Genomic DNA, 23,253 nt, shown 5'->3' on the forward strand with positions numbered 1-23,253 from the left:
TTTCCATTATTGGTAAAAAAAAATTATAATAATTTAAAAACATATATTTTTTAATTTGTTTTCAAAAAGTACTTATTGCCTTTTCTTTTTGTCACAATAACATTGGCCATTGCTTAAATTACATTTTTCAATCCACATTGCAGTTTTGAAATGCGGGTTTTTATTTTGAAAGTTTCGTCATTACCATACGAACGGACGTCATCATTTGTGCTTGTGCCAGAATACTAGATAGAAAAAAACATTTTCAAAACGACCAACGGGCGTGGGGAGTCAACTCAGCATCCATCTGTCATCCATTAAAAAAAGAGAATTTGGAGGATTTTGACCAGAACATATATAGCTACACAAATCGAATTTATTACGTTTAAAAAATGGCAGATCCGACGACACAGTCTGCCCAGATTTCGTGCGCTATGAACACTTCATCGACCAAAGAATCCACATATTACGGTAGGACGTTATTTTCTAATGCGTTTTTGTGTTGAATGCAAACATTTTGACTTAGTTCGAGATCAGTTCAACCACCCTTGTATATATCGATGCAAGTTCGAACAATTGACGTGCGGGAAGATTTATTCGTTTGACCAACGGTGCGTCTGACAACAAGCTGGCTGACCTAGCAGCTAGCTAACGTTCGCAATGTCACAACAGGACACATGTTGGCTAACTAAGTAGAATAAAATACATCAATAAATAACGCCCTCTATATTTCGTTTAGCGAAATGCCCAATACCACAAATAATGGGACCGTTTAAGACCAAAGAAAGCCTTTGTATGTTCGAGTAGCTGACGTTAACTCACAATAGGTCGTTTGTTCACTCAGCTGATCTCTGATCTCTTAACTATGCAAGGTAACGATTGTATTTTCAATGTGTTGCAAGCTAACTAATACGCTACCTACTTACTGAGGCTAAAGCTGCAAGCTTATTCAAATAAAATATTACTTTAACATTTAGCTAAAAGACTACTAGGACTCTTAACGTTATACTGCCACATGCAGGAGACTCCTATGGATACATGAGAGATGCCTAACTAGATTGGGAAGAGCACACGCCCCTACCCTGCCTAAAATTGGATGAGCAGAAGCATGGCTACCAGCCTTTTGCTTTCAATAATCAAAACCAACCTTGTCAAGTCAGTGATTTCCTGTGAGGAAATAAGGATGCATTCCCTGTTCTGGTTGTTAGGCCACCTTTGTTATACCAGTCACCCTTAGTTGTGTACAAGATCATCACTTATTACATGTAGGTGAAATATGTAATTGATGTAGCCTAGTCCTTTCTGAACTGGCATCATATTCACAGGGGAGGGGCCTTTTAATTGTTTCTATTTATTTCACCTTTATTTAACCAGGTAGGCCAGTTGAGAACTTGTTCTCATTTACAACTGCGACCTGGCCAAGATAAAGCAAAGCAGTGTGACAAAAACAACAGAGCTACAAATTGGATAAACAAGCGTACAGTATATAGACTCTCCTTTTTTTCCACTGTGTTATTGACTTGTTAATTGTTTACTCCATGTGTAACTCTGTGTTGTCTGTTCACACTGCTATGCTTTATCTTGGCCAGGTCACAGTTGCAAATGAGAACTTGTTCTCAACTAGCCTACCTGGTTAAATAAAGGTGAAATAATAATAATAAAAAATTAAAGTCATTAACACAATAGAAAAATATGTACAGTGTGTGCAAATGTAGTAAGATTAGGGAGGTAAGGAAAATAGTCCGTAGTGGTGAAATAATTACAATTTAGCATTCACACTGGAGTGATAGATGTGCAGGTGATGATGTGCAAGTAGAGATACTGGGGTGCAAGAGAGCAAAATAAATAACAATATGGGGATGCAGTAGTTGGCTGGGCTATTTACAGATGGGCTGTGTACAGGTGCAGTGATCGGTAAACTGCTCTGACAGCTGATGGTTAAAGTTAGCGAGGGAGATATGAGTCTCCAGCTTCAGTCATTTTTAATTAAAAAAACAAAATTGCAATTTGTTCAAGTTATTGGCATCAGAGAACTGGAAAGAAAGGAGGAGTGAGCTTTGGGGATGACCTGTGAAATATACCTGCTGGAGCGCGTGCTACGGGTGGGTGCTGCTATGGTGACCAGTGAGCTGCCATAAGGCAGAGCCGAAGTCAAAGATAGGATAGTCAGTTTTACAAGGGTTTGTTTGCCAGCATGAGTGAAGGATGCTTTGTTGTGAAATAGGAAGCTGATTCTAGATTTAATTTTGGATTGGAGATGCTTAATGTGAGTCTGGAAGGAGATTTTACAGTCTAACCAGACACCTAGAATATGTGGACAACTACAAATACCTAAGTCAGAACCATCCAGAGTAGTGATGCAGGTGTGGGCAGCGATTGGTTGAAGAGCATGCATTTAGTTTTACTTTCATTTAAGAGCAGTTGGAGGCCACGGAAGGAGAGTTGTATGGAATTGAAACTCATCTGGAGGTTAGTTAACAGTGTCCAAAGAAGGGCCAGACATATATACAGAATGGTGTTGTCTGCGTAGAGGTGGATCAGAGAATCACCAGCAGCAAGAACGACATCATTAATGTATACAGAGAAGAGTCGGCCCGAGAATTGAACCCTATGGCACCCCCATAGAGACTGCCAGAGGTCCGGACAACAGGCCCTCCAATTTGACACACTGAACTCTGTCTGAGAAGTAGTTGGTGAACCAGGCGAGGCAGTCATTTGAGAAAAACCAAGGCTATTGAGTCTGCCGATAAGAATGTGGTGATTGACAGAGTCGAAAGCCTTGGCCAGGTCGTTGAATACATCTGCACAGTATTGTCTCTTATCGATGGCGGTTATGATATCGTTTAGGACCTTGAGTGTGGCTGAGATGCACCCATGACCAGCTCGGAAACCAGATTACGGTGGGATTCGAAATGGTCGGTGATCTGTTTGTTAACTTGGCTTTCGAAGATTTTAGAAAGGCAGGGTAGGATATAGGTCTGTATCAGTTTGGGTCTAGAGTGTCACCCCCTTTGAAGAGAGGGATGACCGCGGCAGCTTTCCAATATTTGGGGATCTCAGATGATACAAAAGAGGTTGAACAGGCTAGTAATAGGGGTTGCAACAATTTTGGCGGATAATTTTAGTGAGGGTCCAGATTTTCTATTCCAGTTGATTTGTAGGGGTCCAGATTTTGCAGCTCTTTCAGAACATCACCTATCTGGATTTGGGTGAAGGATAAATGGGGGAGGCTTGGGCAAGTTGCTGTGGGGGGTGCAGGACTGTTGACCGTGGTAGGGGTAGCCAGGTGAAAAGCATGGCCAGCTGTAGAAAAATGCTTATTGAAATGATCAATTATTGTGGATTTATCAGTGGTGACAGTGTTTCCTAGCCTCAGTGCAGTGGGCAGCTGGGAGGAGGTGCTCCTATTCTCCTTGGGCTTTACAGTGTCCCAGAACATTTTGGAGTTGGTGCACATTTCTGTTAGGAAAGCAAAGGCTAGCCTTTTCAAACTGCCTGTGTATATTGGTTCCTAACGTCCCTGAAAAGTTGTATATCGGGTGGGCTAATCGATGCTAATGCAGTACGCAACAGGATGTTTTTGGGCTGGTCAAGGGCAGTCAGGTCTGAAGTGAACCAAGGACTATATCTGTTCCTGGTTCAATTTTTTTTTTGAATGGGGCATGCTTATTTAAAATGGTGAGGAAAGCACTTTTAAAGAATAACCAGGCATCCTTTACTGATGGAGTGAGGTCAGGATACCCAGGCCAGGTCGATTAGAATGGCCTGTTCGCTGAAGTGTTTTCGGGAGCGTTTGACAGTGATAAGTGGTGGTCGTTTGACCGCAGGCAATAAGGTTGAGATACTGGTTGAAGACAGCAGAGGTGTATTTAGAGGGCAGGTTGGTTAGGATGATATCTATGAGGGTGCCCATGTTTACGGATTTGGGGTTGTACCTGGTAGGTTCATTGCTCATTTGTGTGAGATTGATGGCATCAAGCTTAGATTGTAGGATGGCAGGGATGTTAAGAATGTCCCAGTTTAGGTCACCTAACAGCACGAGCTCTGAAGATGGATGGGGGGGGGGGCAATCAATTCACATATGGTGCCCAGGGCACAGCTGGTGGCAGAAGGTGGTCTATAGCAAGTGGCAACGGTGAGAGACTTGTTTCTGGAAAGGTGGATTTAGAAGTAGAAGCTTGAATTGTTTGGGCACTGACCTGGATAGTAAGACAGAACTCTGCAGGCTCTCGCTGCAGTAGATTGCAACTCCGCCCCCTTAGAACAGTCAATCTTATCAGAAAATGTTATAGTTAGGGATGGAAATTTCAGGGTTTTTGGTGGTTTTCCTAAACCAGGATTCAGACACTGCTAGGACATCCGGGTTGGCAGTGTGCGCTAAAGCATTGAATAAACAAACTTGGGGAGGAGGCTTCTAATGTTAACATGCATGAAACCAAGGCTTTTACGGTTACAGAAGTCAACAAATGAGAGCCCCTGGGGAATGGGAGTGGACCTAGGCACTGCAGGACCTGGATTAACCTCTACATCAACAGAGGAGGAGAGGGATAAGGGTACGGCTAAAGGCTATAAGAACTGGTCGTCTAGTACTTTCGAAACAGAGTAAAAGCAGCAGATTCAAAGCATAATGTACAGACAAAGGTATAGTATGATGTGAATACAGTGGAGGTATACCTATGCATTGAATGACGATGAGAGATATTGTCTCTAGAAACATAATTTAAACCAGGTGAGGTCACTACATGTGTGGGAGGTGGAACTAAAGGAGGAGAGGAGGAGGAGGAGGAGGAGGAAATGCACTGCAGTACTTAATGCAGCTGGTGGCCACACCAGATACAGACTTACTTTTGATTTTGACCTCCCCCTTTGTTCAGGGACACATTATACAATTTGTTAGTCACATGTCTGTGGAACTTGTTCAGTTTGTCTGCTGTTTAATCTTGTTATGCTCATACAAATATTTACACGTTAAGTTTTCTGAAAATAAACACAGTTGACAGTGAGGATTTTTTTTTTTTTGCTGAGTTTGTGTATATATATCTCTTTGCTTTCAATTTGACATGATCCTATGAACTTCACATGTTGGTGCTCAGTGTCCTTTTTAACCTCTCTAGGGTACGTGGGACGGTAGCATCCCACCTGGCCAACATCCAGTGAAAATGCAGAGCGCGAAATTCCAAAATGCTAAATTAAAATATTTAACATTCTTGAAAATATGTTACACATCAAAATAAAGCTAAACTTCTTGTTAATCCAGCCGTCGTGTCAGATTTCAAAAAGGCTTTACGGCGAAAGCAAACCATGCGATTATCTGAGGACAGCACCCCGCATACAAACACATGAAAATCATATTTCAACCAGGCAGGTGCGACACAAATGTCAGAAATAGTGATATAAAAAAATGCCTTTGATCCTTTTCTGTTGGCACTCCAAAAGATCCCAGTTACATCACAAATGGTATTTTTGTTCAATAATGTCCTTCTTTATATCCATAAAAACTCAGTTTAGCTGGTGCGCTTCAGTCAATAATCTACTGTTTCCCTCCATCAAAATGCATACAAAATGAATCCCAAACATTACTAATAAACTTTTCCAAACGAGTCAAACAGCGTTTATAATCAAACCTTAGGTATCCTAATACGCAAATAAACAATGAAATTTAAGACGGAGAATAGTATGTTCATTACCGGAGAAAAATGAGAACACGCTTTCCTCCAGACGCTTGGAAACATTACAGCCAAAATGGGAGCCACCTAGAAAAAAACTACACTTTCTGGGTCATTTAAAAAATAAAAAACAGCCTGAAACTCTTTCTAAAGACTGACATCTAGTGGAATCCCTAGGAACTGCAGTTTAGGAGCACTTGGGCTTATAATTAGTACTAGCCATTGAAAATAATGGTAAACTGAAAGTGTTTTTCGGGGGATGGTTTGTCCTCTGGGTTTCGCCTGCCATATCAGTTATGTTATACTCACATCATTTTAACTGTTGTAGAAACTTTTGTGTGTTCTATCTAAATCTACCAATTATATGCATATCCTAGCTTCTGGGCCTGAGTAACAGGCAGTTTGCTTTGGGCACGCTTTTCATCCAGATGTCAAAATACTGCCCCCTACCCCAGAGAGGTTAATGGAAATGCCCATTATATAAATGAGATATGTGATCGTCCAACCGTCAGGATTGGCTTGATAATTAATCCTGCTCCCTCCTGTTTGTCCCTCGTCCTTCTTCAAGTGATGGAGCTGGTGTACTGGCGGGACCCAAAGAAGTCTGCGGTGGCCTTTGGCATGTCCCTGCTGGTCCTTCTGTCCCTGGCTACCTTCAGCGTCATCAGTGTGGTCTCCTACATGCTGCTGGCACTGCTCTGTGTCACAATCACCTTCCGCGTCTACAAGTCTGTCATTCAGGCAGTGCAAAAGTCTGGAGAGGGCCACCCCTTCAAGTACGACCGCTCAGTTTGAGATATGATGGGAGAACAAGGATATATTCTTAGTGTACTTAGTAGTACACAAGGCACATTGAACTTTACCCCTTGGAGTCATTGTCTGATTTGAGTCGTTGTAGTTTAAGCTTAGTTTTGTTTTTTTGGTGATGGTAAATCTTTGTCTCCCTCAGGGCTCTGATGGAGAAGGACCTGACCGTTCAGCCTGAGATTTTCCAAAAATATGTGGATGTGTGTCTGACCTATGTGAATCTTGCCATCAATCAGGCCAGGCAACTGCTGCTGGTGGAGGACCTGGTGGACTCGCTGAAGGTACTTGCTTAAGAACTCACTCTTGAAAAACGATCTGGCATTAATGGCCACATGTACTCTTAAGTCTCTACCCGGTACAGCCAGAAGAGGACTAGGCACTAGAGGTCGACTGATTATGATTTTTCAACGCCGATACTAATTTATTGGAGGATCAAAAAAATCGGACTTATTATTATTATTATTATTGTTATTATTATTATTTTTTTACATTTATTTTTTATATTTACAGTTGAAGTCGGAAGTTTACATACACCCTAGCCAAATACATTTAAACTCAGTTTTTCACAATTCCTGACATTTAATCCTGGTAAAAAGCCCTGTCTTAGGTCAGTTAGGATCACCACTTTATTTTAAGAATGTGAAATGTCAGAATTATTTATTTCAGTTTTTATTTCTTTCATCACATTCCCAGTGGGTCAGAAGTGTACATACCCTCAATTAGTATTTGGTAGCATGGCCTTTACATTGTTTAACTTGGGTCAAATGTTTCAGGTAGCCTTCCACAAGCTTCCCACAATAAGTTGGGTGAATTTTGGCCCATTCCTCCTGACAAAACTATAGTTTGTTAACAAGAAATTTGTGGAGTTGTTGAAAAACAAGTTTTTTTAATGACTCCAACCTAAGTGGATGTAAACTTCCTACTTCAACTGTATATATTTGTAATAATGACAATTACAACAATACTGAATGAGCAATGAACACATTTTAACTTAATATAATACATAACTAAAAATCTATTTGGTCTCAAATAAATAAGGACATGTTCAATTTGGTTTAAATAATGCAAAAACACAGTGTTGGGGAAGAAAGTAAAAGTGCAATATGTGCCATGTAAAAATGCTAATGTTTAAGTTCCCTTGCTCAGAACATGAGAAGATATGAAAGGTGGTGGTTCAATATTCCCAGTTAAGAAGTTGTAGTTATTATAGGAATTGTGATGCGTCGACTATTTCACTCTATACCATTTTGTATTTCATATACCTTTGACCTTTGGATGTTCTTATAGGCACTTCAGTATTGCCAGCCTAATCTCGGGAGTTGATGGGCTTGAAGTCATAAACAGCTCTGTGCTTCAAGCATTGCTAAGAGCTGCTGGCAAACGCAGTAAAGTGCCGTTTGAATGAATGCTTACAAGCCTGCTGCTGCCTTTCACCGCTCAATCAAATTATAGACCTAATTATAATATAATAATCACAGAAATATGAGCCGTTGGTCATTAATATGGTAAAATCTGGAAACTATCATTTTGAAAACAAAACGTTTATTCTTTCAGTGAAATACGGAACCGTTCCTTATTTTATAGAACAGGTGGCAACCCTAAGTCTAAATATTGCTGTTACATTGCAGAACCTTCAATGTTATGTCATAATTATGTAAAATTCTGGAAAATTTGTTCACAGTTCGCAACGAGCCAGGTGTCCCAAACTGTTGCATATACCCTGACACTGCTTGCACTGAACCCAAAAGTGACACAATTTCCCTAGTTAATATTGCCTGCTAACAGGAATTTCTTTTAACTAAATATGCAGGCTTAAAAAAAATATACTTCTGTGTATTGATTTTAAGAAAGGCATTGATGCTTATGGTTAGGTACATTTGTGCAAAGATTGTGCCTTTTGTTTTGTTTGGTGAAGTTGTCTGTGATTCGATAACTTAACAGGCACCGCATTGATTATATCCAACACAGGACAAGCTAGTTAACTACACACAGTTGATATTACTAGGTTAACTAGTGATTATGTGAAGATTTATAGTTTTTTTTATAAGATACGTTTAATGCTAGCTAGCAACTTACCTTGGCTCCTTGCAGCCACAAGGTCCTTTTGACACTGCACTCGCGTAACAGGTTGTCAGCCTGCCACGCCGTTTCCTCATGGATTGCAATGTAATCGCCATCCAAAAAGGCCAATTACCGATTTGTTATGAAAACTTGAAATCGGTCCTAATTAGTCGACCTCTGCTAGGCCACCCTTGGAGCCTGATTCCTCTCTAGGTTTCTTCCTAGGTTTCTGTCTTTTTCTAGCCATACTTCTGCCTCTGCATTGCTTGCTCTTTTGAGCTTTTAGGCTGGGTGTCTGTAAAGCAGACTGCTGACATAAAAAGGTCTCTAAAGGGGGGGTTCTAAGATTACATATGGAATTGTTTTAAGATTGTCATACTATGGCTTATTTAGCTATTTGATTTTAAATTGTAGGACCCCTTTAGGTATCACTTGTGGGAGTCGTAGAGTAAAACCGAAACCACCGTCATGTTCGTGAGAGTCTCCCCTTTCCATAGTGGTCATAATAAATCAACCTGTTTTGGTGAGAAGATCGATTTTCGGGATGTCTCATGGCCTGACAAACACCGCTCTAGCTCTGCCACCATTCACCACAGATGTGGAAGTGTGACATCGGCGGATGTGGTGGATTGAGACGTGTCCAATGCAAAAAAACGTATCTAGTTTAATCTAATGGATTTTGATGTTTACATTATTTTTATTTTTTTACATAGATTGCGACTCTAGGGGGTTAAAATACATTTGATTGTGAGTGTGTGTTCATCGGCTATAGGCTACTGCGGTCTAGGATATTTCCAATGCTATGGCCTTTAAAGATGCACTATGCAGAAATCGCTCAGCCATTTCCTAATTGCTGAAATTGTAATTTTTCAGTTTGTGACAAAACAAGCAGTCATTGTGTAGAGTCATTGTACCATCTAATCTGCTGTGAAATGTATTTTCCGTAACCAAAAATATTGTATTTTCAGCTGTTTGAAGCTGGTGTACAAGACCGAAAGCAAAAGACGCAAAAACGAAATTTAAGAACTGAAAGCATAGAAATAGCGTACATGGAACAGATCTACCACTTCTTACACTTGCTTTCAATGAGAATGAAATATCTATAACCCACATTTCTATGTGAATTTGGTTAGGTAGCCTAAAGTTACATACTGTAGCTTTTAATTGGATTTAAACGATTATTTCTAGCAGTGCTTGACAGACTCGCATGCATGACAGAATAGTCTGTCAGTCTAGCTTTATCTAGACTGAATGGCAATACACTTTCTTTATGGATTTATTTTGACTGTAGGAGAAAATGGTTGTAAATAGGGCTCATAATTGTTTTAATTTTTTTTGCATGCCTTAAGAGTCTTTGTCCATATACACTGTGGTCAACTTCTGTGCCGTTGGCGATATGTTTTCACAACACTGAAGTCCACACTATTGTGCATTGAAACGGCTGGCTAAGAAAGCCTGAAAAGCCATCATGTGATGACTGGCAGAGAGAGAAATACCTGGCTGATGTTCAAATTAGGGATTAAGAGTTTATCAGATGAAGAAAGGAGTGGATTACACAGCTGAAGGCAGCCTAACAAGTTTTAATAAAGGCTACATATTATGCTTGTTATATTTTCCTTTTTCCCAAACAGATAAAAAACATGAGCTGGCGCACACCCAGAATAATAGTTTGTGTGGAGGTGCTGACTAACGGCGAATAAACTCCCAGCAATTTAATGGTATTTACCAATGTTTCGGCATCACTGTGTTTATACATGGAGTGAGCGACTTCCTTTATTATCATAGTTTTAACCTTTTTTTTTCAAACACGTTAGAATTTCGATGATAATTACATTGATCGATTGTGGCCAAGGAAAATGCAGCCCTTATGCTTGTCATGGCATTTATCGGTGGTCTGAAATGTGCTGGTCCCTCTGTTGCAGCTGGCTGGTTTCATGTGGCTGCTGACTTATGTGGGCGCTGTCTTCAATGGCATCACTATCCTGATACTGAGTAAGACACTCCAGTCTTTGATTTTATGTCTAATGTCCCAAAACAGTGTGGTGCACCCAGTCACTTAGACACGTTATGTTCATGATAGTCTGTTTTTTAGTATTCTCTAGGAACCTAGACTTATCATGCTTTTTTCATTCAACTATTGGGATTGTTGTTTTTACGTATCTGCAGTCCTTCCTAAAATGTTGTCCCTTATGGGATAAAGTATTTTGAATTGAAACAATCAGACCTGTGTTTACATTAGGGGGGGTCTGAATGGTTTATGTTGCCTCGTGAGATCCTGTGCAGTACTGCTCTAATGGGTTGATAGTTTAACACAACGCTATTCATTGAATACTATCATGTTAGAGGTGTGTCCAACGCTACACTACATGGCCAAAAGTATGTGGAATTGTGGATACCATTTTCAAATTAGTGGATTCGGCTATTTCAGCCACACCCGTTGCTGACAAGTGTATATAATCGAGCATAGAGCCATGCAATCTCCATAGATACACATTGGCAGTAGAATGGCCTGTTCTGATGAGCTCAGTGACTTTCAATGTGGCACCGTCATCGGATGCCACCTTTCTAGCAAGCCAGATCCTCAAATTTCTGCCCTGATAGAGCTGCCCCGGTCAACTGTAAGTGCTGTTATTGTGAAATGGAAACTTCTAGTAGCAACAACGACTCCGCAGCCGTGAAATGTTAGGCCACACAAGCTGTACAGTCGTGGCCAAAAGTTTTGAGAATGACACATATTAATTTTCAGTCTGCTGCTTCAGTTTGTATGATGGCAATTTGCATATACTCCAGAATATTATGAAGAGTGAAGAGATGAATTGCAGTTAATTGCAAAGTCCCTCTTTGCCATGCAAATTAACTAAATCCCCCCAAAACATTTCAGTGATTCACTCGTTAACCTCTCTAGGATATTCTGGACGGTAGCGTCCCACCTCAACAGCCAGTGAAAGTGCAGGGCGCCAAATTCAAAACAACAAATCTCATAATTAAAATTCCTCAGGCATACAAGTATTTTACACAATTTTAAAGATAAAATTCTCGTTAATCCAGCCACAGTGTCTGATTTCAAAAAGGCTTTACAGCGAAAGCACACCAAACGATTGTTAGGTAAGCGCCTAATCACAGAAAAACACAGCCATTTTTTCCAGCCAAAGAGAGGAGTCACAAGAAGCGGAAATAGAGAGAATTAATCACTAACCTTTGATGATCATCAGATGACACTCATAGGACTTCATATTACACAATACATGTGTGTTTTGTTCGATAGAGTTTACATTGGCGCGTTATGGACAGTAGCTCCAAAACATCCGGTGATTTTGCAGAGAGCCACATCAATTTACAGAAATACTCATCATACTTGTTGATGAAAATACAAGTGTTATACATGGAACTTTAGATAAACGTCTCCTTAATGCAACCGCTGTGTCAGACTTCAAAAAAGCTTAGTACAGCACTCAGACACAAAAACCAGCCATACAGATACCCGCCATGTTGTGGAGTCAACGGAAGTCAGAAATAGCATTATAAATATTCACGTACCTTTGATCTTCATCAGAATGCACTCCCAGGAATCCCAATTCCACAATACATGTTTGATTTGTTCGATAAAGTCTCTCATTTATGTCCAAATACCTCCTTTTTGTTCGCGTGTTTAGTACACAATCCAAACGCGCAGGCAAGTCCATGCAAAAGTTCAGACAGTTATATTACAGTTCGTAGAAACATATCAAACGAAGTATAGAATCAATCTTTAGGACTTTTTATCATAAATCTTCAATAATGTTCCAACCGGAGAATTCCTTTGCATGTAGAATTGCAATGGAACGCAAGCTAACTCCCTATCACGTATCGCGTGGTCAGCTCATGGCACTCTGCCTGACCTCTGACTCAATCCCCTCTCATTCGCCCCCACTTCACAGTAGAAGCCTCAAACAAGGATCTAAAGACTGTTGACATCTAGTGGAAGCCTTAGGAAGTGCAATATGTGCCCATAGACACTGTATTCAATAGGCAATGAGTTAAACTACAAACTTCAGATTTCCCACTTCCTGGTTGGATTTTTTTCTCAGGTTTTTGCCTGCCATATGAGTTCTGTTATACTCAGACATCATTCAAACAGTTTTAGAAACTTCAGAGTGTTTTCCTTCCAAATCTAATAATATGCATATATTAGCAACTGGGCCTTAGTAGCAGGCAGTTTACTCTGGACACCTTATTCATCCAAGCTGCTCAATACTGCCCCCCCAGTCCCAAAGAAGTTAACACAGGTGTGAGTGTTGACGAGGACAAGACTGGAGATCACTTTGTCATGCTGATTGAGTTCGAATAACAGACTGGAAGCTTCAAAAGGAGGTTGGTGCTTGGAATCATTGTTCTTCCTCTGTCAACCATGGTTACCTGCAAGGAAAGACGTGCCGTCATCATTGCTTTGCACAAAGAGTGCTTCACAGGCAAAGATATTGCTGCCTTCAACCATTTATCGGACCTTCAAGGAGAGGGGTTCAATTGTTCTGAAGAGTGCTTCAAGGCACCCAAGAAAGTCAGCAAGCGCCAGGACCGTCTCCTAAAGTTCATTCAGCTGCGGGATCGGGGCACCACCAGTACAAGAGCTTGCTCAGGAATGGCAGCAGGCAGGTGCGAGTGCATCTGCACGCACAGTGAGGCAAAGACTTTGAGGATGGCCTGGTGTCAAGAAGGGCAGCAAAGAAGCCACTTCTCTCCAGGTAAAACATCAGGGACAGACTGATATTCTGCAAAAGGTACAGGGATTGGACTGCTGAGGACTGAGTTTTTTTTCTGATGAATCCCCTTCCTGATTGTTTGGGGCAACCGGAAAAAAGCTTGTCCAGGGAGAAGACTAGGGGAGAGCTACCATCAGTCCTGTCTCATCCTGAGACCATTCATGTGTGGGTTTGCTTCTTAGCCAAGGGAGTGGCCTCACTCACAATTTTGCCTAAGAACACAGCCATGACTAAAGAATGGTACCAACCCATCCTCCGACGTGCGCAATAAATGAATAACATAGATTTCTAAAAAAATAAATGCTACGCTCAAGCACTCGACACGAGCAGTGTAGTTGGGGTATAAGTGGCTCGGGGAACAAGACATCGATATTTTGGGTCCATGGCCAGGAAACTTCTGGGCCATCAGTCAGGATGTGACCCAGAAGTTAATTGACAGCATGCCAGGGTGGATTGCAGAGGTCTTGAAAAAGAAGGGTCAACATTGCAAATATTGACTCTTTGCATAAACTTCATGTAATTGTCAATAAAAGCCATTGACACTTATGAAATGCTTGTAATTATACTTCAGTATTCCATAGTAACATCTGACAAAAATATATCTAAAGACACTGAAGCAGCAAACTTTGGAAATTAATATTTGTGTCATTCTCAACTTTTGGCCAACGACTGTAGACGATTCTGTGCTTCCAACTGTGGCAACAGTTGGGAACACCCTTTCCTGTTTCAGTATGACAATGCCTCTGTGCACAAAGTGAGGCCCATACAGAAATTGTTTGTTGAGATGGGTGTGGAAGACCTTGACTGGCCTGTACAGAGCCCTGAACACCTTTGGGATGAGTTGGAACGCCAACTGCGAGCCAGGCCTAATCAGTTTCCGACCTCACTAATGCTCTTGTGGCTGAATGGCAGCAAGTCCCTGCAGCAATGTTCCAATATATAGTGGAAAGTGTTCCCAGAAGAGTGGAGGCTATAATAGCAGCACAGGGGGACCAACTCCATATTAATGCCCATGATTTTGGAATGAGATGTTTGACGAGCAGTTGTCCACCTACTTTTGGCAATGTAGTGCATCTGGAAACCTCCTTAGAAATGACATACTTGACCGACGTCCACTCTGTTTCTCATTGACAGCTGATATAATTTTCTTCAGCACGCCTCTGGTTTATGAGAGAAATAAAGTAAGTGTGAATGGAAGCAGTTTTTATTTGGCATACAATTACTAATGTTTTATCAACCTGTGTGCTTGTTGGTTAAAAATTGTTCTCTTTCAGACTCAGATCGATCAATACATTGAACTGATTCGCACCAGAGTTGAAGTCACACTTGCAAAGTAAGGGCATTCTTTTTCTAATCATCAATGTGTAGATAAAGTGAAATCACAGAACACAATTTTCCGTTTTACGGCAGTATAAGTGGACATTTTACCTTTGGAGTCATGGCATGAAGGAACGCAGCATCAGTACCTTCATGATCAACTGTCTTGGTGGGACCATTAAAAGGATTTGTCTTTGTCCAGATACAATATGACACCTAATGTATCCGTGTATATGAAGGTGAAAGGCCAGCCACACCAACCTTGTTCTAGTATAGTATTATTCATTTTTTTCCCCATTTCCTTTTCAGGCTTCAAGATAAACTCCCTGGGGCAGTAAAGCGCACCAAAGCAGAGTGATGGTCCATGAACCCTATTCAACAACTAATCTCCCTCACTTCTACTGCCACTAGCTCGAACTAGTGGCAGTCATCGCTCAATATTCTATGTTGTAACTAACTTGCATAGGGTGCAATGCTTGTGTTTTGTTGTTGGAGCCATCCACATTCTGTACATTCTCTTGATCCTCAAAGACCATGTACTCCTTAACATATGATTCCTGGTTGAACCGGGGGGGTTTAAGTCAGGAGAATCAGTGATTCACTTTTAATTATTTCAAGGATACAGAATGGTGTGTAACATCTCTAAAAAGCAAATGTTTGTACTCTAATCTGTTTTGCGGAGAAAGTTCTTTGTTGTAGTTTTGTACATTTTCACAATAAATCATTTTTAATTTATGAAAAAAAATAATTTAAGCACTTGGTGTGTTCTGTTTCTGAATTGTGAAGTTTCTGGGGCACTCAACCTTTTCAGCATCGTCTCAGTTCATCCTAAAGACACTTGGTATCTGCACTGCACGGAGTATTTTGTAAGTAATTCATCAAACTTGAAATAAAAATGAAAGAAACTCTGGAAAAAGCTCATCAGTCATGATTGATCCTCTTGTGTGTATGAGCTGGGGAAACAGTTAGCAAAGGCATACACAGATGTTCCAAACTTCAATATGGCTGCATTAGCATTTGCCCAATTTATTTGCAAAAGAGCAGCCTAAGAGGGTTAGTTAGACAAGCAAACATTGATTGCGTAAGTAGGCTACATATGCCACTTCAATTCTTGAATGAAAAAATCCCCCCCAAAAACGTTTTTCAATGACACTCTGGCACCTTAACCGGAAGACTGGCTTAAGCAGTACAGTATGGTGATGGCACCCCATAGCCCTCCACTGAGTAGGCCACAGCGCAGGATATAGTGCCATCTGGCTCTCATCCCATTTTACTTCCATCCCTGACAATTTGTGAATTTTGGGGGAAGGGGGAAAAGAGATGACAAATGAAAGGTTTGAGTGATGTAGGGAGGCTACAGTTCTTTATTCTGAGCAGTAGATGGTGGCAATGATGTGAAATAGGGAACAATTTGGTTAAAACGTTGAGTGAATGATTGAAATTGCTCAAGCTAGAGCAAGATCACATCAGATGTGGTTGGTACTTCAAATTGAGAAGTCATCCCATAAGAGTTATTAGTTTGATGGTGGTGATTATGATGACCGTGCCGGACTAACCAAACCTGGGGAAAAAACAAACATCTTGATGGTGGAGAGAAGATTTTGATGTTTTAATTGTACTAATTTTGCCTTGGGACTGAGGGAAACATTTTGTTTTAAAGATAATTTCCTGCAGTTCTACACATTTTGCCATGGTTTATGCCGTGTTCTTATGTGATCTAGGTGAATCAAACAGAGCTAAATCAATGGGGGGCCCCTGAGCATGTGCCCTAGATGAGGTCAATCGGTGATGAAGAGGTGAAGGTGGATAAGATATAACTGTCCTTATACTGGCCAATAGACGTTATAAGAGAAGGATCCAGATATTCAGAGCAAAGAGTCTGTTGTCAATTATTCCTCAGCCCAGTTAGCCTTAAACAGTCACAGGACCCCTGTTGTCAATCTCTGATTGGCCAGGTTATGCATGGCTTTATTGTCCCTGTTTACACTCGGGCCACTATATGGCCAACTATGTACACAAGCAGTGGGGTCTATACACTGGGTCGGACCCCTTGGATATCTCAAGGGAAGTAAGATACAGTCAGGTCAAAAATTATTTGCACCCTTGATACAGAGAAGCAAAGAAAGTATAAAATAAATTATACAAAACTGAGCTATATTGTATGCTATTGGGGGGGGGGGATTATACTATTGTAAACTAATACAATTGCTCAGATTTTGTTTAACAAGTAATAAAAACAATTCCCAATACCTTTCGATTACTTACATTGCGAGGATAACGGCACTGAGCCTTTTTTCTAAAATGTTTTATTTTCATGTCATCTGACCATAGCACCGATAGTTCCAATGCAAATGTCATTTAGCAAACTTCAGGAGTTTAGATTTGTTGGATGGCATGAAAATAGAGCTCTTTGGCCACACACACCAGTTGTGGGTTTGGTACATATGCAGAAAATAACCCCACACCTAATGTAAAATATGGAAGTGGATCTTTGATGTCATGGGGTGATTTTTCTTCCACTGGTCCTGGGGCCCTTAAGATCAACAACAATCATGAACCTTAATCAGTACCAGGCCATTATAGCCAAAAACCTGGTTGAGGCTGACACTTGGCCGCAAGTGGATCTTCCAGCAACACAATAACCCCAAGCACACATCAAAATCCACAAAGAAATGGTTCGGCTGGTGAGGTCCGTGTAGTGCTCCAGAGCCACCTCCAAGGAGGAACGTCCACCAGAGCTGTTGCCAGATAATTTCATTTTGTAAATAGGTTAATTGATACTCACCAGACGGCTTGCTTGTTTGTTTGTTTGATTATTTGGGGATTTAAGGTCCAGAATGATATATCCATATTTTTTTGTTTTGTTTTGACATCTCCTTTTGTTTGGGTATTTGGCCTGGCTGGGAAGCTTCAATTGCCGGAGAACACTGAATCCAGCAAATATACACTGCTCAAAAAAATAAAAGGAACACTTAAACAACACAATGTAACTCCAAGTCTATCACACTTCTGTGAAATCAAACTGTCCACTTAGGAAGCAACACTGATTGACAAATTTCACATGCTGTTGTGCAAATGGAATAGACAACAGGTGGAAATTATAGGCAATTAGCAAGACACCCCCAATAAAGGAGAGGTTCTGCAGGTGGTGACCACAGACCACTTCTCAGTTCCTATGCTTCCTGGCTGATGTTTTAGTCACTTTTGAATGCTGGCGGTGCTTTCACTCTAGTGGTAGCATGAGACGGAGTGTACAATCCACACAAGTGGCTCAGGTAGTGCAGCTCATCCAGGATGACACATCAATGCGAGCTGTGGCAAGAAGGTTTGCTGTGTCTGTCAGCGTAGTGTCCAGAGCATGTAGGCGCTACCAGGAGACAGGCCAGTACATCAGGAGACGTGGAGGAGGTCGTAGGAGGGCAACAACCCAGCAGCAGGACCGCTACCTCCGCCTTTGTGCAAGGAGGAGCAGGAGGAGCACTGCCAGAGCCCTGCAAAATTACCTACAGCAGGCCACAAATGTGCATGTGTCTGCTCAAACGGTCAGAAACAGATTCCATGAGGGTGGTATGAGGGCCCGACATCCACAGGTGGGGGGTTGTGCTTACAGCCCAACACCGTGCAGGACGTTTGGCATTTGCTAGAGAACACCAAGATTGGCAAATTCGCCACTGGCGCCCTGTGCTCTTCACAGATGAAAGCAGGTTCACATTGAGCACATGTGACAGACGTGAGAGTCTGGAGACGCCGTGGAGAATGTTCTGCTGCCTGCAACATCCTTCAGCATGACCGGTTTGGCGGTGGGTCCGTCATGGTGTGGGGTGGCATTTCTTTGGGGTCCGCACAGCCCTCCATGTGCTCGCCAGAGGTAGCCTGACTGCCATTAGGTACCGAGATGAGATCCTCAGACCCCACAATCCCACGCTAGAGGGGTTCAGGAGATGCTAGAGTACAGTCCTACTACACTGGACAACTTAATGACACAATCCCACGCTAGAGGGGGTCAGGAGATGCTAGAGTACAGTCCTACTCCACTGGACAACTTAATGACACAATCCCACGCTAGAGGGGGTCAGGAGATGCTAGAGTACAGTCCTACTACACTGGACAACTTAATGACACAATCCCACGCTAGAGGGGGTCAGGAGATGCTAGAGTACAGTCCTACTACACTGGACAGCATAAGGTGCATAGAGGAAACGTTGTCACACTATTTGCAGGACAACAATCATGTCCCCATGAGTAGGGCAGACGTGTCCCATATCTCAGCCGAAATGACTGAGATTGAAGAGAATAATTCCTCGGCTACCAAGGACAAAGACGGAGTGAATTGAACATTGGAGAATGGTACCTGATGAGCCAGAGTCTGCAACATTGACCTCTCATTCCAAGAAAAAGAAGAAGAAACAAGAAAAATGCTAAAAATGAAGCTGGGAAAGTGGCTACTGAGACGAGTGACAATCACAACCCAATAGAAAACATTGAGGTTATTAAGAGATCCCGAAGACGGTGCAACTCTCTGGGGAATACAAAAGAAGACAGCCAAACATCAACGCTGGCCTTCATTCAAACAATCTGGAATCAACATCCACCCAAGCGGCCCAGGGTACAAGCCCCCCAACAGAGTCTGGAGTTAGGTCACCTGCAGAAAGAAAGGCTGATATGGAGGATGTCATTCTGGGGAGAAGTGGAGAAAAGTCCCCCTAAATAGCCATCCAAACCGAAATCATTGATGAAGGATAGAAATCATCTATATTTGAGTAACCTATATTATCTGGTTCAGAGAAGGACATTCTGTGTTTGTGAGCATAACTTCTGTCGCTAACATGGCTTTTCAAGAGAATGAGCAATCTGCTGATAATTCCATTTTAATGCCAACTCTTGATACATGTCCCAAACAAAACCTGCCTTCGAGTCAAACTCAGTTCCCTTTAACCCAGCGATTAGAAAACATTGTACCATGAAACCTTTTCAAACCATTAATCAGGCTAAAATGCTCTGGGACCCTCGTTCCAAGCCTAGAAGAATATTGGGAGGTCATCTGAATATTCGTAGCATTATTTCTAAGAGTGAACAGGTAGAACATTTATTGAACGACTCTAAACTAGATTTCTTTCTGTTTCTCTGAGACATGGCTGAAGAAATCTCCCAGAGTTGCCTCTTCACTGTTGACGTTGAGACTGGTGTTTTGCGGGAACTATTTAATGAAGCTGCCAGTTGAGGACCAGTTCGGTGTCTGTTTCTCGAACTAGACACTCTAATGTACTTGTCCTCTTGCTCAGTTGTACACCAGGGCCTCCCATTTCTCTTTCTATTCTGGTTAGAGCCCGTTTGCGCTGTTCTGTGAAGGGAGTAGTACACAGCGTTGTACGAGATCTTCAGTTTCTTGGCAATTTCTCGCATGGAATAGCCATTTCTCAGAACAAGAATAGACTGACGAGTTTTAGAAGAAACTCTTTGTTTCTGTCCATTTTGAGCCTGTAATCGAACCTACACATGCTGATGCTCCAGATACTCAACTAGTCTAAAGAAGGCCAGTTTTATTACTTATTTAATCAGAACAACAGTTTTCAGCTGTGCTAACATAATTGCAGAAGGGTTTTCTAATGATCAATTAGCCTTTTAAAATTATAAACTGGGATTAGCTAACACAACGTGCCATTGGAACACAGGAGGGATGGTTGCTGATAATAGGCCTCTGTACGCCTATGTAGATATTCCATTAAAAATCAGCCGTTTCCAGCTACAATAGTCATTTACAACATTAACAATGTCTACACTGTATTTCTGATCAATTTGATGTTATTTTAATGGACCAAAAAATAGCTTTTCTTTCAAAAACAAGGACATTTCTAAGTGACCCCAAACTTTTGAACGGTAGTGTAAATATCGACAAGACTGTTTGTATGTACTTCCCTAAGAAATCCATTGATTCTTCCCAACAACGAGCTGTTCTTGTTAATGGGGAGAATCTGAAAGTTGTGTCTAACTTCAGGTATCTTGGTTTCATTTTGGACTCCAGCTCGACATGTAAGAAACATGTGAAGAAGGTGGTTAACACGGTTAAGTTTGGATTGTCCAACTTTAGGGTGATAAGACCTTTCCTTCCTCTGGAGGCCGCCAAACTATATATGCATGCTGTGATGTTCTCACATCTGAGATATTGCCTCACATGCTGGTCACAAGCAGGAGCTACTATCCTGAAATCAACTGAATCACTCTACAAACAAACACTTAAGATTTGCAATGCACATGGACTTGAGAAGCTGCATTGATTAAAAAAATCTATCCAAAACACATGAGTTATCTGTGGTTCCTCAAGACGACAGTTGATGATCGTATTGTTGTTAGAATATATTATTGGATGTAATGTATTTGTATTTTGTATTGTTTTAGTGAGTATGTGTATTGTGGCTATGTAATTGTCCTTAGCTGCTCTGGAACTACGGGTGCAAACCCCGGCACATTTACATGGATGTTGCATTATTGTAATATTGCTGTTGATTAATGTGCATTGTCCCCTATAAGAAAAATACAAAATAAAATAAATAATTGACCACAAAATCATCATTTTGCATCTCAGTCTCCGGACTTGAACCCAATTAAAAAATCTCTGGTTTGAATTGAAGTGGGCAGTCCATAAGCACAGACAGAAGGATTTCAATGATCTGGAAAAATTCTGTATGGAGGAATGGTCCCTCCCAATGTGTTTCCAATCTCATGAACATTTTTAGGAAAAGGCGTTATCCTCGCAAGGCGAGGTATTGAAACCGGGTGCAAATCATTTTGTCAGGTTAGTGTTTTTTGTCATGAATCTTATTCTGGAGAGTGGTCACTAGCTGGCACAGCTACAAAGTTATAAAATCTGATTTAACCCTAACCTTAACCGCACTGCTAACCCTAATGCCTAACCCAAAAAGCACATTTTTGTTTTTATGAATTTTTACAAATTAGCCAATTTTGTCTTCATAGCAAGCAGAAATCTCTCACTTCTGCCTCAAGGACAAGACTCGTCCCAATAAACATCAACCCTGTATAATGTTGACCCCTATCTTTTTTTAGAGAGAAATATATAAACAAAATCTCTTTCTCTGAGCAATTAGTATAAAATATTAGTATTAGTATAAAATAATATAATTTCAATTTATAAAAAAAAAAAAAAGAAATTGGGGGGGGATATTTGTATTATTTATTTTATACAATCTTTTTTGCTCATCTTTATCAAGGGTGACAGTAATTTTGGACCGGACTGTATATCTGTGCTATTGGTGAATGTGCAACCACTAAAGATCAAACTGGATGAGCTCCGCTCGAGACGCTCCTATCAACGGGACATGAAAAACTGTAATGTGCTATGTTTCTCAGAGTCGTGAAACAACAATAAGATGAAGGGAGGACTGGTGTGTTTCTTTATTAACAGCAGCTAGTGCACGATCTCTAATGTTAAGGAAGTCTCAGGTTTTGCTCACCTGAGTTAGAATACCTCATGATAAGCTGCAGACCATACTATTGACCAAGAGGGTTTTCATCTATATTTTTAGTAGCTGTCTATTTACCACCACAAACCGATGCTGGCACTAAGACCACACTCAATGAGCTGTATTGGGCTTAAGCAAACAAGAAAATGCACATTCAGAGGCAGCGTTTCTCTTTGCTGGTGATTTTAATGCAGGGAAACTGAAATGTGTTTTACTTCATTTTTACCATCATGCCACTTGTGCAACTAGAGATGACAAAACTCTAGATCAACTTTATTCCACACACAGAAACGAATACAACACCCTCCCCTGTCTTTTGCAAATCAGACCATAACTTCATCTTCCTGCTTACAAGCAAAATCACAAACAGGAAGTACCACTGACGCACTTAATACGGAAGTGGTCTGATGAAGCGGATGCTAAGCTAGGACTGTTTCGCTAGCACAGATTGGAATATGTTCAGGGATTCATCCGATAAAATTGAGGAGTTTATCACATCAGTCACAGGCTTCATTAATAAGTGCATCGACGACGTCCTCCCCACAGTGACCGTACGTACATACCCCAACCAGAAGCCATGGATTACAGGCATCATCCACACTGAGCTAAAGGCTAGAGCTTCCACTTTCAAGGAGCGGGCACTAATCCGGACGCTTATAGGATATTCCGCTACAACCCCTGGTGTGCCATCAAACAGGCAAAGCGTCAATACAGGGCTAAGATCAAATCCTACTACGCCGGATCTGATGGTCGACGGATGTGGCAGAACTTGCAAACCATCACTGATTACAAAAGGGAAGCCCAGCCGATGCGTGCCTATCGACGCAAGCCTACCAGACAAGCTAAATGCCTTCTATGCTTGCTTTGAGGCAAGCAACACTGCTCTCCATAGCAGATGTTAGTAAGAACAGGTTAACATTCGCAAGGCCACGTGGCCAGATGGAATACCAGGACGAGTACTCAGAGCATGCGCTGACCAGCTGGAAAGTGTCTTCACTGACATTTTCAACGTATCCCTGACCCGGTCTGTAATACCAACTTGTTTCAAGCTGATTACCACAGTCCCGTGCCCAAGATCGCCAAGGTAACCTCCCTAAGTGACTATCGCCCCATAGCACTCACATATAAAACCATTAAATGGTTTGAAAGGCTGGTCATGGCTCACATCGACACCATCATCCAAGACACCCTGGATGATATATTGCC

The 23,253-nt window shown here is 41.3% G+C and overlaps 1 protein-coding gene across 1 annotated transcript; it reads left to right on the forward strand.

The window, feature by feature from the left end:
* Positions 1–226: 226 nt before the first annotated feature.
* On the forward strand, positions 227–15,317 carry LOC112229048 (reticulon-3). Its single transcript, XM_024394935.2, has 7 exons — positions 227–450; positions 6,214–6,421; positions 6,595–6,733; positions 10,436–10,505; positions 14,387–14,433; positions 14,527–14,585; positions 14,879–15,317. Exons 1-7 carry the CDS (start codon positions 372–374, stop codon positions 14,925–14,927), a joined length of 651 nt encoding a protein of 216 aa, XP_024250703.1. The 5' UTR covers positions 227–371; the 3' UTR covers positions 14,928–15,317.
* Positions 15,318–23,253: the final 7,936 nt, after the last annotated feature.

Source organism: Oncorhynchus tshawytscha, linkage group LG30 (assembly GCF_018296145.1).
Source record: "Oncorhynchus tshawytscha isolate Ot180627B linkage group LG30, Otsh_v2.0, whole genome shotgun sequence".
Lineage (NCBI taxonomy): Eukaryota > Metazoa > Chordata > Actinopteri > Salmoniformes > Salmonidae > Oncorhynchus > Oncorhynchus tshawytscha.

What these genes read in the sequence shown, in the direction of transcription:
- LOC112229048 (XM_024394935.2), top strand. Translation starts at nt 372, where the DNA reads ATGGCAGATCCGACGACACAGTCTGCCCAGATTTCGTGCGCTATGAAC. An exon ending in CATCACTATCCTGATACTGA is followed by an intron (nt 10,506 to 14,386) that starts GTAAGACACTCC and finishes TCTCATTGACAG; the next exon opens with CTGATATAATTTTCTTCAGC. An exon ending in TGGTTTATGAGAGAAATAAA is followed by an intron (nt 14,434 to 14,526) that starts GTAAGTGTGAAT and finishes GTTCTCTTTCAG; the next exon opens with ACTCAGATCGATCAATACAT.